Here is an 11,961-nt window from a genome sequence, read left to right as displayed (position 1 = left end):
GAGCCTGGTTCCCGCCCGTGCAGCGCTCCCGGTTCCGACATACCGCCTACACACGGCCGCCGCCGCCAACCCCCCCCCGGCCCGCCTCCCTCCCCGCCAGCCCGGGCCCCGCTGTGGCGGCACGGCGCATGCGCGGGGGGCGGCGCAGGCGCAAACTGCGCTGGGGGCGGCGGCGCGGTTTGTCTCCTGCCGGCGCTGGTAGCGGCTGCCGCCGCGGCCGCCCCCCGCCCCCGCTTCCTGCCAGGAGCGAATGGAAAGTCTGGCCCCGGCGCCGGCGGTAAGTGGGGCCCCGCCGGGTTCGGGGGGCCGCGGCGGGCGGCTGAGCCCCGCTCCTCACCGCGTTGCCCCCGCCAGCCCCTTCGCCAGCCCCGCAGGCCTCGCGCCCGAGGCCCGGCGGCACCGGTGCGGGCGGCGGGGGCGGCCGCGGAGGAACGGGCCTTCCCCGCGCCGCCGCACGGGGCGGGCAGGGCAGGGCCGGGCCGGGCCGGGCCGCCTCCCGCCGCTGGGGGTTGGCGGGGCAGGGGGGAAGCGGCGGCGCTGGTGCTTCCCGGGGCGCTGCTGCTGCGGGCCTCGGCGGGGGAAGCTCCGCGCGAAGTCGGGGCGGCGGGGCCGGGCCGGGCGCTCGCCATGGGCCCGGCCCGGCCCGCGGGGCCGCTCGCAGAGTTGAATTTTGGCACACAAAAGGCGATGCCTGCGCCCCGGGCGGGCGGAGAGCGGCGGCAGCGCGCTGGTGACGCTTCCTTATCAGCGCGGAATTAATTAAGTGTTTTCACTTGCGCCGTAAACGTTAGCGAGGTATAGGTAATTAAAATAATAAGACCTTGTTACTGGCGATAGGTGATATCATTCGAATCTTAATTATTTGGTATCAGTGCTGTGAAAGAATAACAATACCACGGAGTATTGCAACGTTATTAAATCTTTTGGAAAAGGTGCCTGTAAGGAGCGGAATTTCTCCTTCCCTTCCCTTTCCCTTCCCTTTCCCGCCCCGCCGGCGGAGCTCCCGCAGGTTTGCGCTCCGGGGAGCGGCGAGGGGCAGCCCGCGCTCCGCCGTGCCGGTACCCCGTACCCCGTACCCGCTACCGGGCAGCGCCCCGCGGGCGCGGAGGGGAACGTCGCCGTCGGCGGGGCTGGAGCAGGTGGCCGCCGGCAGCCCAGGCCACTCGTGTCCGGTTTCCCCGCCTGAGCCGCAGCCGCGGAGCTGCTGGGGCATCGGTGAGGTGCTGCCGGTTGGCACTGGTAAACAACTTAGGAGTTAGGAGCAAAGACACACGCTTCTGTGCCCGTTTGGCCTGAAACACCAGCCACTGTTTGCAAAATATGAGAGAGATTTAAAAAAAAAAAAAAAAAGTAAAAAAGTTCACGTTTCATCATTCTGCTACTGCTGTGTGGCACTCGGCACCGAACCTACCTGTCAGTGCGTGTCGGGGGATTTTTATTTTTATTTTTTGGTCAATGACTGAAATATAAAACCAGAATGTTTTGGGGTTTCTGGATGGTGTGGCTTAATAAACAGTGTTTTAAATGAAGTACAGATTTGGATTAATTCTCATCTTTTTAAGGGGTTAGTGTTCTGAAGGAAAGAGAAGGCAGAGTTAAGTGACAGGTACAATACTTTTTCAGCCATCTAGATGATTTGGTAGGGAGATTCACGATGTGTTTTTTTCTTTGGTATCTAGGACAATAAAGTTGAATGGCTTGTGTCCATTTTTATCATTTTTAGCTATTGTTGAAGAAACTTACTGTACATTTTAAGCAACTGTTATGTTTTCAAGAATATTGTGTTAAGTGTTAAAGGCACCGAAACATTGGGAATAATGAACATAAAAAAGAGTAGATACTTTTAATATTGGAGACTGTTGATTCTTGAAGTCCCACAGGAAGGGAAAAAGTTTTTTTTTTAATTATTTAAAATCTACTAGCTAAGAGGAACATACCATTTGTAAACTATTAAACAGCACTTTGTTAGCTGGAGAAATATATGAAGGATTTAAATGAGCTTTTGTGATGATGAGGATTTTAGATAATTTGACTGCTGATGTTAAACATTTTAAGTAACTGCAAAGAGAGGTTAACCAAGTTCCTACTATAAGATAGTCTTTCAAATAGTAACTAAATAGTTTCAGTTAATTCTAAATTTCTGGTTTTGTCTATTTCCTAAATTTCTGGTTTTGTCTATTTCCTTAGAGCGTACTGTAAAAAAAACCCCTAGAACAGTGAGAATGCACCATGGTAATGGTCCTCAGAATGCCCAGCGCCAGCTCCAGAGGTCCAGGTCCTTCACGGGCAGTGAGGGAGAAGAGCAACAAGCAAACTTACCCCAGTCCCCTGCAGCTTCTTTTGCACCTTCTGCAAGTCCATCTGCACCCCAGTCCCCCAGTTACCAAATACAGCAATTTATAATGAGTCGAAGTCCAGTGGCTGGGCAGAATGTGAACATCACGCTGCAGAACGTTGGACCGGTGGCTTCAGGAAACCAGCAGATAACGCTTACCCCATTGCCGATTCCAAACCCAACGTCACCAAGTTTTCAGTTCAGTCCTCAGCAGCGGCGGTTTGAGCATGGATCCCCGTCATATATTCAAGTTACGTCACCGCTGCCTCAGCAAGTTCAGTCTCAAAGCCCTACACAGCCTAACCCTGTGCCGGTGCAAACGCTACCGAGTGTTCGGGCGGGCACGCCAGGCCCCGGCTTGGGCATGTGCAGCCAGAGCCCTACTAGGGGATTTGTAGACGCGAGTGTGCTTGTGAGACAAATCAGCTTGAGTCCTTCAAACGGCGGACACTTTGTGTATCAGGAAGGACCGGGAATTGCACAGATTGCTCAAGGAGCTGCTGCACAAGTACAGCTTCCATCTTCTGGGACCCCTGCTACGGTCAGGGAACGCCGGCTCTCGCAACCTCATTCGCAGTCTGGTGGCACCATTCATCATCTCGGTCCTCAAAGTCCTGTGGCTAGCGGAGCAAATATGCAATCTTTGACTAGCCCGGGCCATATTACGACGACCAGCTTGCCACCCCAAATCAGCAATATTATCCAGGGGCAACTTATGCAACAGCAGCAGCAAGTGCTTCAGGGACAGCAGCTGGGTAGACCCATTGGATATGACAGGACTTCTGGTGGATTAATAGCAGGAGTTGGAGGAGCTAGTGCATTTGGAATGACATCACCACCTCCTCCCACAAGTCCTTCACGGGCCACTGTACCACAGGCGCTATCGAGTCTTCCTCTTACTCCTACAGTTAGTACGGCGGTTAAAAAACAACCCAAGAAATTGGAGGAGATTCCTCCTGCCAACCAAGAGACTGCTCAAATGAGAAAACAATGTTTGGATCATCACCACAAGCAGATGGAAATTCTTAAGGAAACTTTCAAGGAATGTTTGATTGAACTTTTTTTCCTGCAACATCTTCAAGGGAATATGATGGACTTTTTAGCTTTTAAGAAGAAACATTGTGTCCCACTGCAAGCATACCTGAGGCAAAATGACCTGGATCTGGAGGAGGAAGAAGAGGAAGAACAATCTGAAGTCATCAATGACGAGGTAAGAAATCTGTTGGTTAACGTATTGGAATGAAATCGTAGATGAAGTTGTGGCACCTGGATTGTGAAGTATTAGAGAATGTGACAATACCTGAGAAATCGCTTTTGCTTGATGAGGTACGGCAGTTTGTCTCTGAATAGTTGGTCTGACGGAATGCAGTTCTGCTGGGGAGTGTGACTGGACAGGTCGGTTTGAGCATGCCGTTAGATGTACGCATTTAAAAGCAAAGAACAGAGAGGTGCTGTCCTAGTTAGTATGTAAGCCAGCACACAACTAAAGACGGCATTGGTGTGGAAGCTGTTTTAAGCTATCAGAATGAATATGAATAGGAATAATAGATTAAATTTCACTTACTAGACTTAAATAAGCCAAAAAAGAATGAGCAAAAACTCTTATAAGAGGTTAAGCTCTGTTTGACTTCTGTGACCTCTAACCGTAGATATTACTGAAGTTCAGTGTTGCTGTAGCCAACAAAAAACCTGAAATAATCTAATTACTCGGCAAGAACATATGAATTATAATGTGTATGGGTGCGTAGTAATGAATCGGGTTACTTAAGCTGTCTTAGAGCTCTGTGCACGTAGAGCTGTCTAAAGGATTGAAAAATAGCTCTTAGAGACTGGAAAATAACAAGTTAAATTTGTTATTGATGTAAAGGTTTAAAATTACTAGCTTGAATTCACTGTTTATTAATGGTAGAGGACTTGAAATAAGCTCTGCCCCAGCCAGATGCTGTGCAAGTTTTCCTGCACGTTTGTACCCATTCGTGTGGCTTTTGACCTGCAGCACCCGTGGGTGCTGGTGCGGTGCCTGTCCTGCGCAGCACCTACCTGCGAGCCTACGCGGCAACTGGTTGCAACAGGGTGGATATAACCGATGCCACTGCATCACCCGGCACTCAAAAATACCTTTGAAAATTTGTAAAAATATGTATGGGTATACAGTTGCTAGTTTGTAAAGAACCAACCCAAACCTGTTGTGTAAAGGAGCTCCTACTGCTTTGAAATGTCTGTTAGAAATGAGCGTCTTCAGAGAAAATTGATGACTCTCTTAAGTGTGAATCATTAGTGATCAAATCTTCAGCTGGAATTTACGGGAAATCTTAACAGTATATCAGCTGAAGCTTAATTTTTCATTGTTTTGTGGTCTAAAATTCTTGACTAGGAAAAAGGTGTTTCTGCTTGTGATAGTTACTGGTAATTTTGAAGGAATCATTTCTTTCTATACATAGTAACATAAGAGGTAGCCTGTTATTGTTATTTATTGACAATGGATATTCAATAATATTTTTTTTTTCACCTGGTTTGTATTTTGTCAAATTGTTTAGGTGTTCTTGTTGGGTTGCGTGTTTGTCAGCTGAAATACCAGGTATTTTTAACTACAGTAGGCACATTTTGAGCGATCTTTAGCGGGCGTAAATTGTATAGGTTCATTGAAGTCAGTGGCGCTACTACAATTTGCATCAGTTGAGGCTCTACCCCTCGGTCTTTCGGGTTTGGAGTTTGCTGTACTTCACTGCCTTCTTGTGACGGATCGTCTTTTGTTTGTTGAAAGCCGCTTGTCTGTCTAACTGCTGGAGAATTTTGCAAAGTGCAACAGCAAAAGTCCTTATGTGTTTTTGAGTGATGAATCCTTTTGAAAGATGAAGCATCTTTTGAGTATGTTCTTTCTTTGTATTTTTTTTTGGTCTTCCTCTCTTTTTATTTCCCCCTCCCCCCTCTTTATCACTTTCTGCTAAAGCAACGCACTTCATCCCTTGCCTGGAAAGGTTGATCACTTTGGGAATTCAGGGGGAGAGCGAATGGTGGCTGCGCTCATTGCTTAAATAAATGTTGGAGCTCTCTTAAGTTCAAACTGTCTGTCATGCTAATTTGTTGTCCGTTAGGAGCACCAATCATTAAATTTAAAACGCACTTTTATGTTGACTAGATTTAAGAAATGGTTTCCGGTGATGAAAAATCACTATAAATAGTCAAGGCCATGCACTGTTCTGCTATTAAAAGAGAGACAGAACTCTTCAAAAACGGCCTGCGTTCAAACCGAGTCGTACTGATGGTGGTTTAATTATAATCCCCTCTTCAGTGAGGTACCACCAGTCCAAAACGAGTGTGTTGAACAGTACAAAAAAAAAAAAAAGGAAAAAAAACTTTTAAAAAGAAAATGATTCTCCCTTCTTTTTTTTTTTCCCCAAATATTTCTCTCAGGTAAAGGTTGTGACAGGAAAGGATGGGCAGACTGGTACTCCTGTCGCTATAGCAACCCAGCTTCCTCCAAATGTTTCTGCTGCTTTTTCATCCCAGCAGCAACCATTTCAGGTACTTTTCAATGGTTCTAAAATGTAGTTTCATCCCAGATTTTTTTTCTTCATTCAGATTTGATATTTCTTAGATGAATTAGAATTTTCCCAAGAGCCCATCCCTTATCATCTAAACGAAACCAAAAAAGAACCTTTGCAATCTTCGAATGCATCAATATTAATGAAGCCTTGAGGAAGTTAAATCTTTGTCTCCAGGTTGCTGGCTTATTTCATTAACTTTCAGCTTGAATGTTTTCACTTTGGTTTGTTTGTCTTTTGTTTCCCCTAATGCATTTGGTTCATTTGTGCATTCCGCATAGTGATAATATGGATTCTTTTGTCTGTGGCATTGTAATTGTGGTTTTCTTCTAAATTTCTTTTCTTTTTTTCCTTATCTATTAAAGGTTTTGAGTGTGGCTACAGAAGTTTTTGGATTTGCCTTCCTTGAAATGTTTTAAACAACAAAAATAACCCTCTGACACAATTTTTTTTTCAATAACTAACTGTTTTTCATTTCTACCATAAATGTTGGGAAGAAGAAACCGAAGTGCTTATTTTTATTATACAAGTCATTTTTTACAGCTTTTTCTTTTTTTTAGGGGATACCGAACAAAGAAATACATTGATAATCAATTAAAATTTTTGTGGATCAGTGATGATGCAGCTTTTAAATTCAGGCTAGTATGGGTTTATGCAGCTGCCTGCAAATCTGTGCTACCCGGACATCATTGCTCATATACCATGAGTAGTCTTATACCCTAATTTCTCTGCAACTGAAATATTTACCTTTTACCTCGACTGTATACACTTGAATAGCAGGTGTTACAGGGTGAATTACTTTGCTGTACCACGGAAGCTGTAGAGTCTGGACTGGCGTTGGAAAACGGAGGGTTAAATGAAATGTAAGATGGGCTGTATTCCCGCGTATAACAAATGGGACGTCACTGACAGATTTTACACACGAGTTGCATAGTAAAGGGGCTTGCACTGACAGCTCTTTCTTATGGCCATTGCTGACATGGCTTGGAAGTCTCCTTAGGTAGTCAGGCTTCATCTAAGTTCTTTAAAATATGTGATATTATATCAGGTTATTTATTGCAGTGATTAGGGTTATCACCAAGCTATAGCTACAGCAGCGATGAAGTATTTTTGAAAGTGTTATACCATTTCAGAGAAACTAGCAGGTACATGCTAAAAACGTACATAACTCTGCAATTGGGATAATACCTTTTAGCACAAACTGTTTGAAGAAAGTATAATCTCTTTTCATCAGTCTTTGTGTTTATAGAGAAGTAATGTGTCCCGATCAGCATCATCATTCAAATTTGAGTGCGTAAGTGCAGCACTCAATGATTATTGTGAGTGTGCTGCATAATCATGACCTCCGGAGAACTACATTATTTTAATTAAAGTTAGGACAGTTTTAGTCTAATATTAGTGGTGTGTGACTGCAATTTATAAAGACATAACATCTTTGCTCTTTGAAGCCTCTGGCCTAAATTATGGGATGATAATGCAGACAGCTGGGAGGCGTACTTTTAAGAAAATGTCAGTCAAAAATCCTAAAGTAGAGATGCAGCCTGAAACTGTGAGTATGCAATCATCCAGAGTAAGAGTGCAGGTGAAATAAATGGCATTTAAAGCAGAGTGTGGAGAATATACTTTATTAAACTGATGTCCCAGAAAGCATTTGATGCAAATAGGACATAAACTGACTTTGTTAATTCAGTAGCGTGGTACAAAATAAGTTTTTGTGATTTACTTTGAAAATTCTATAAATGCCTAAGTGTATGATGCTCTGCCGGGCACTGGCTTTTGGACGTGAAATATGCTGCACGTCTGCCTTGTGAGAAGACAAACATTTGAAAATTGAATCCATATCGAGTGTGAGATGGCAGTGTACTGTGACCATTAGAGATGAATATGAGCATGAGATTCTTAAAACGAAAATTCACATCTTCTGGCTATAGCTGTATCGCTAGAGTGGCCACAAAGGCAGCAAAGAGATTAAATGTTATTAATTCAAAGCTATTTATAGAATCTGAGTGGCATGAGATATATTCAGCTCAAAAAGGAGTGTTTGAAACCCAGTCATTTGAGGTGATGTTGGCTATGTTTATTAATACGTTTGATGGAGCATTGAAGATGCAGGGTTGTGACTGCTACAGTTGTATTTCCACATAGGCTGGTGTTTACTTCCTTAGGCTTAATTTACATTGATAGAATTTCTATTAAAAATCAGAGAAGGAAAGACCTGTGAAGAAACTAGAAGATTCTTTTGGGAAATTGCTGTCTTTGCTATGTTGTCATAATACATTTTCACAACATTTGCAAACCCTCACTGTACGTCGATATGGCAGAGGCTCTCGCCAATACCAACTCACACTTAAGGAACTTGAATGTTAAATTAGCTTATTTCCCAGGACGGAGCGGCATGCGTAAAGTCCATCTTTGCATTTTCTGACAGAATCTCTTAAGCCCTTTCTTTGGACTCTTATTTTTCTCATAATATGTGTCGTAGTAGAATATTGGGTATAGCATGGCTAAATATTGATGAGAACTTAAAAATGTGACTTGGAAACTCACTGAAAAGAACTGGGCTTGCACAGACACTGCTGGACATTAATAAGTACTTGCCAGTAGTGCTGAGGGCCCAAAGGGCAGGGGAATCGTCATATACCCAAACTTGTTTGTTTCAGTAACCCTATATGTAAGTCTGCCATCTAAGTTTGATGCTGAAAGGATTATCTAGGATATTTTCTCTGCCATCATTGCCAATATTAATTGTAGTAATTTTAAAATAAAATTTTCGTGCACAATGTAATCCTACTGGAGCGAAACTCCAACGTGCTGAATCAACCCCCTGTGATTTCTTTTCCATCCCAATATCAGTAGTGCTCTTCCAGGTTTGTTAATTCATAGTTGTGTGATGTTTGTCCGCAGACAAAATGTCTAGTAATTTCTGATGACCCCTGATGTCACCTTAGCCTTATGGCAATGTTGTGTTTCTCCTCATCGAGTTTCTTCATGGTACTCATTTTTCCGGCTGGGCAAACAAGTACAAGTCTGGCACCTGGAAAGCTGGAACTTGCATAACTTGTGAGAGGCTTTTATTCCATCTTCTGAGTCTTAGCAGTCTTTCCTGAAGTACTTCAAGGCTAACACTCATGGAGCTCTGTCCTGAGAGTGACAGCGGTGGAGGCTTAAACTGTCTCCAGGATGAGAGTTAATTTGTGTGTTACTGATGTTTCACACAGAGTGAAAAGGATTGGCTTTCACAAATGTATTGACTCGCATTTCTTACTTTTCTGCCTTGTTAGTTATGACACAGCTTATGCATAAATTCTCTTTCCTCATCTAATTTCCCTTCTAATTAATCCTGTAATGAAGTCACAACGTTTAATTTTTGTCATGTCAGCTTTTTATTGCAGCTGTGTACTATATGAATACATCATTTTGACTTCATTGCAATGTTATGCAAATGATGAAGGGTAATACATTAATGAAAATTCCAATTTATTAAAGAAAAGAAATAAATATCAGGCAAGTTTATCACTTAAAAAATGTAGACGTGTACTATACATAACCAACTTCAGTTTAGTGACTGTTTTAAACTTTAAACTCAGCGAGGAGTATCTGTGCATTATGGACGTTTGAAACTTTCAAGCAGATATTGAATGAGTCTTGTTTTCTTCGTTGTACAGCTGTTCTGAAGGATTTGTTCCGTGCTGGCCTCTTTAGATCCGTTTGTAAGTTACATCTTGCTGTTAGACAATCTACAGATTGAACTTTTGTGATTTGTTTTCTTTTTCCGATAGCAAACGCATACAGGGACTCCAGTAACGGGGACTGTGAACACCATAGAAATTGAAGCTTTTAAGAGGCAGCAGGCACTTGCACCAGCAGGTATGTTCTGCAGACAGAATTTCACTTTGGTCCTTTTTTTTTTTTTTCCCAAACAGTAATGGAGCCCACTGTTCTGTAACTCTTGACATACGGTTTTGCCTCACCTTGGGAAATGCCAAATCCTCAGGACTATCGATTGTGAATGGTGCTGTGTGAAGAGCGCACTCCACTCACAATATATAGGACTGGATTTGGCAGGCATGGAGACACTCTTAGGTGGATTGTTCTGGCTAAGAAGATTGGAGATGGCCAGCTTGAGGGACTCTGCCCTTGGAGCATGTTCTTCGTAAATGCTACACATGTATAGTAGTCGTAGCTTTCTGAGCTGATGTTGGAATCATGTGTAGTAGTTTGCTTTGTAAAATTGAACCCATTCCATTATACCATGCCATAAATGGAATTTGAATATCACAGATTCGTCTAAGAGACCACGAATTGAAGTGGGCCGTCATGGGATGGTTTTTCAGCACCCGGGTGTGGCTTCAGGAGTTCCTCTTCAACAGCTAATGCCAACGGCACAAGGTACTGTGTCACCACATGCCAATTGCACATTAATTTAACAAGGAGATGTTAGTGATGGGACTAGAAACTTGGGCTTCTGGCCTTCCAAGATCCTAGTCCCACCATACACTTCTCCATGTAAATTAATACTTGGTATGCAATGCCTGGTTTGTTTAAGGAGCTAAGTGACGGGCTCCAAAAGTGCATGTGGGCATGGAAATACGTCACAGGTGCTGATGCAAAATGGTTAGTCTGAGAATTCTGGAACTGAGCCAATGATTTATGAAAAGGAAACCTCCTAATTTGCGACACCATGACAAATTTTTACTCATTAGTCATGCCAAGCTTTAAAATACGTGTTAGAGTGAATGTGTAAAGTACTAAATATTATTTAGAGTTGATGCTGTTATTTTAGGTTAAATTCCATTAGCTCACCAGTCCTTTTTTTTTTCTTTTGTAAGTGTAAGAAATTCAGAAGACGCAGAATGACACCTTTTTTTTTGTAGTTGCTGTGCTCCAAATTTTAGCTGCAGTCCTGTGCATGAAATACTTTGTTGTTTATTGTAATGGTGATTTATTTTGTGATTGTGATGTGGTATTTTCAAGTGATGGTGTCTTGTGGCAAAGTAAGTAACAAATTAGTCTGTTTGCAGTTGATTTCCTCTCTATGTCAGTAGAGAGCATTGGACGTTTTAATTTCATCTGTGCTGTGTTTTCTCTTGCTCCGTAGGCGGAATGCCTCCCACTCCTCAAACTGTACAGCTGACTGGACAGAAACAGAGTCAACAACAGTATGACCCATCTAAAGGCCCTCCCGTGCAGAACGCCGCGAGTCTGCATACGCCGCCGCCGCAGCTGCCGGGGAGACTGCAACCTGCGAATGTCCCCATGACGTCTCTCCCAGCTGCCCTGCAGCTTTCACAGCAGCAACCACAGATGGTGGAATCTCCAGCTCAGCCTCAGATTCAGGTGAAGATCCAGCCTCAGAGCATACCCCTGACTTCCACTCCACTTCCAGCACCACTCCAACAGCAGGTGCCACCAGCAATCCATGTGCAAGGACAGACAACAAACCAAGTGTCGCAGCCGCAAGCTACAATACAACAACAGGTATGTGAACTTTATTGAGGTGAAAATATGTTTGTTTCACTGCCCAGTAAAATCTAAGAATGTTATCTTCTGCAAAATATATGAAATGTGTTATTTTATCAATTCCACTGGACACTTAAATAATTTCCTTATAAAAATGCAGGTGTAAATTTTTATTAAATTAAATTTAAGTCCGCATTATGTTCTGCTGTAGCGTAGACTAAGATGGTATTGAATCGTAAATTCATCCCTAACAAGTGTGTTTCTTGGGCAGACTGTGACTCTGACACGACCATCTGCAGATCCCGCTCAGACTTCTCAGCGTCTTACGGCAAATACACTACCGCCTACCTCATCCGTTGCGCCAGCAACTATCTCGGGCACAACACCGCCTTCTACATATCCAGTACAAACAAACAGGACCTCTCCGGCGACTAACAAGTCTCTGTCTCCTATCGCATCAAAACCCCCAGGCTTAGCAGTAGCAGCAGCACCTAAAACACAAAGTCCAGCTCAGAATGCAGCAGTATTACCGCAGGACAATTCTCAAGACAAGCTTGCTGAGCAAGTAAAGCTGGTAAGATTTTTTTTTTGCTTTTCCTTGAAACTTATGAACAGTTAACA

At 43.5% G+C, this 11,961-nt stretch overlaps 1 protein-coding gene across 1 annotated transcript in view; it reads left to right on the top strand.

The window, feature by feature from the left end:
- Positions 1–252: 252 nt before the first annotated feature.
- EP400 (E1A binding protein p400) overlaps positions 253–11,961 on the top strand; it is a 50,030-nt gene continuing 38,321 nt past the window's right edge. The window contains exons 1-7 of the mRNA XM_082491577.1: positions 253–277; positions 2,188–3,545; positions 5,750–5,860; positions 9,660–9,747; positions 10,162–10,269; positions 10,979–11,358; positions 11,612–11,914. Coding sequence (XP_082347703.1) covers positions 2,223–3,545; positions 5,750–5,860; positions 9,660–9,747; positions 10,162–10,269; positions 10,979–11,358; positions 11,612–11,914 — 2,313 coding nt within the window. The 5' untranslated portion in view covers positions 253–277; positions 2,188–2,222. The remainder of the gene's footprint in view (positions 278–2,187; positions 3,546–5,749; positions 5,861–9,659; positions 9,748–10,161; positions 10,270–10,978; positions 11,359–11,611; positions 11,915–11,961) is intronic.

This window comes from Vanellus vanellus (assembly GCF_965231255.1).
Source record: "Vanellus vanellus genome assembly, chromosome: 16".
NCBI classification, from domain to species: domain Eukaryota; kingdom Metazoa; phylum Chordata; class Aves; order Charadriiformes; family Charadriidae; genus Vanellus; species Vanellus vanellus.
Note: the sequence above shows the minus strand (reverse complement) of the source record. Positions and strands in the feature narration are given on the sequence as shown.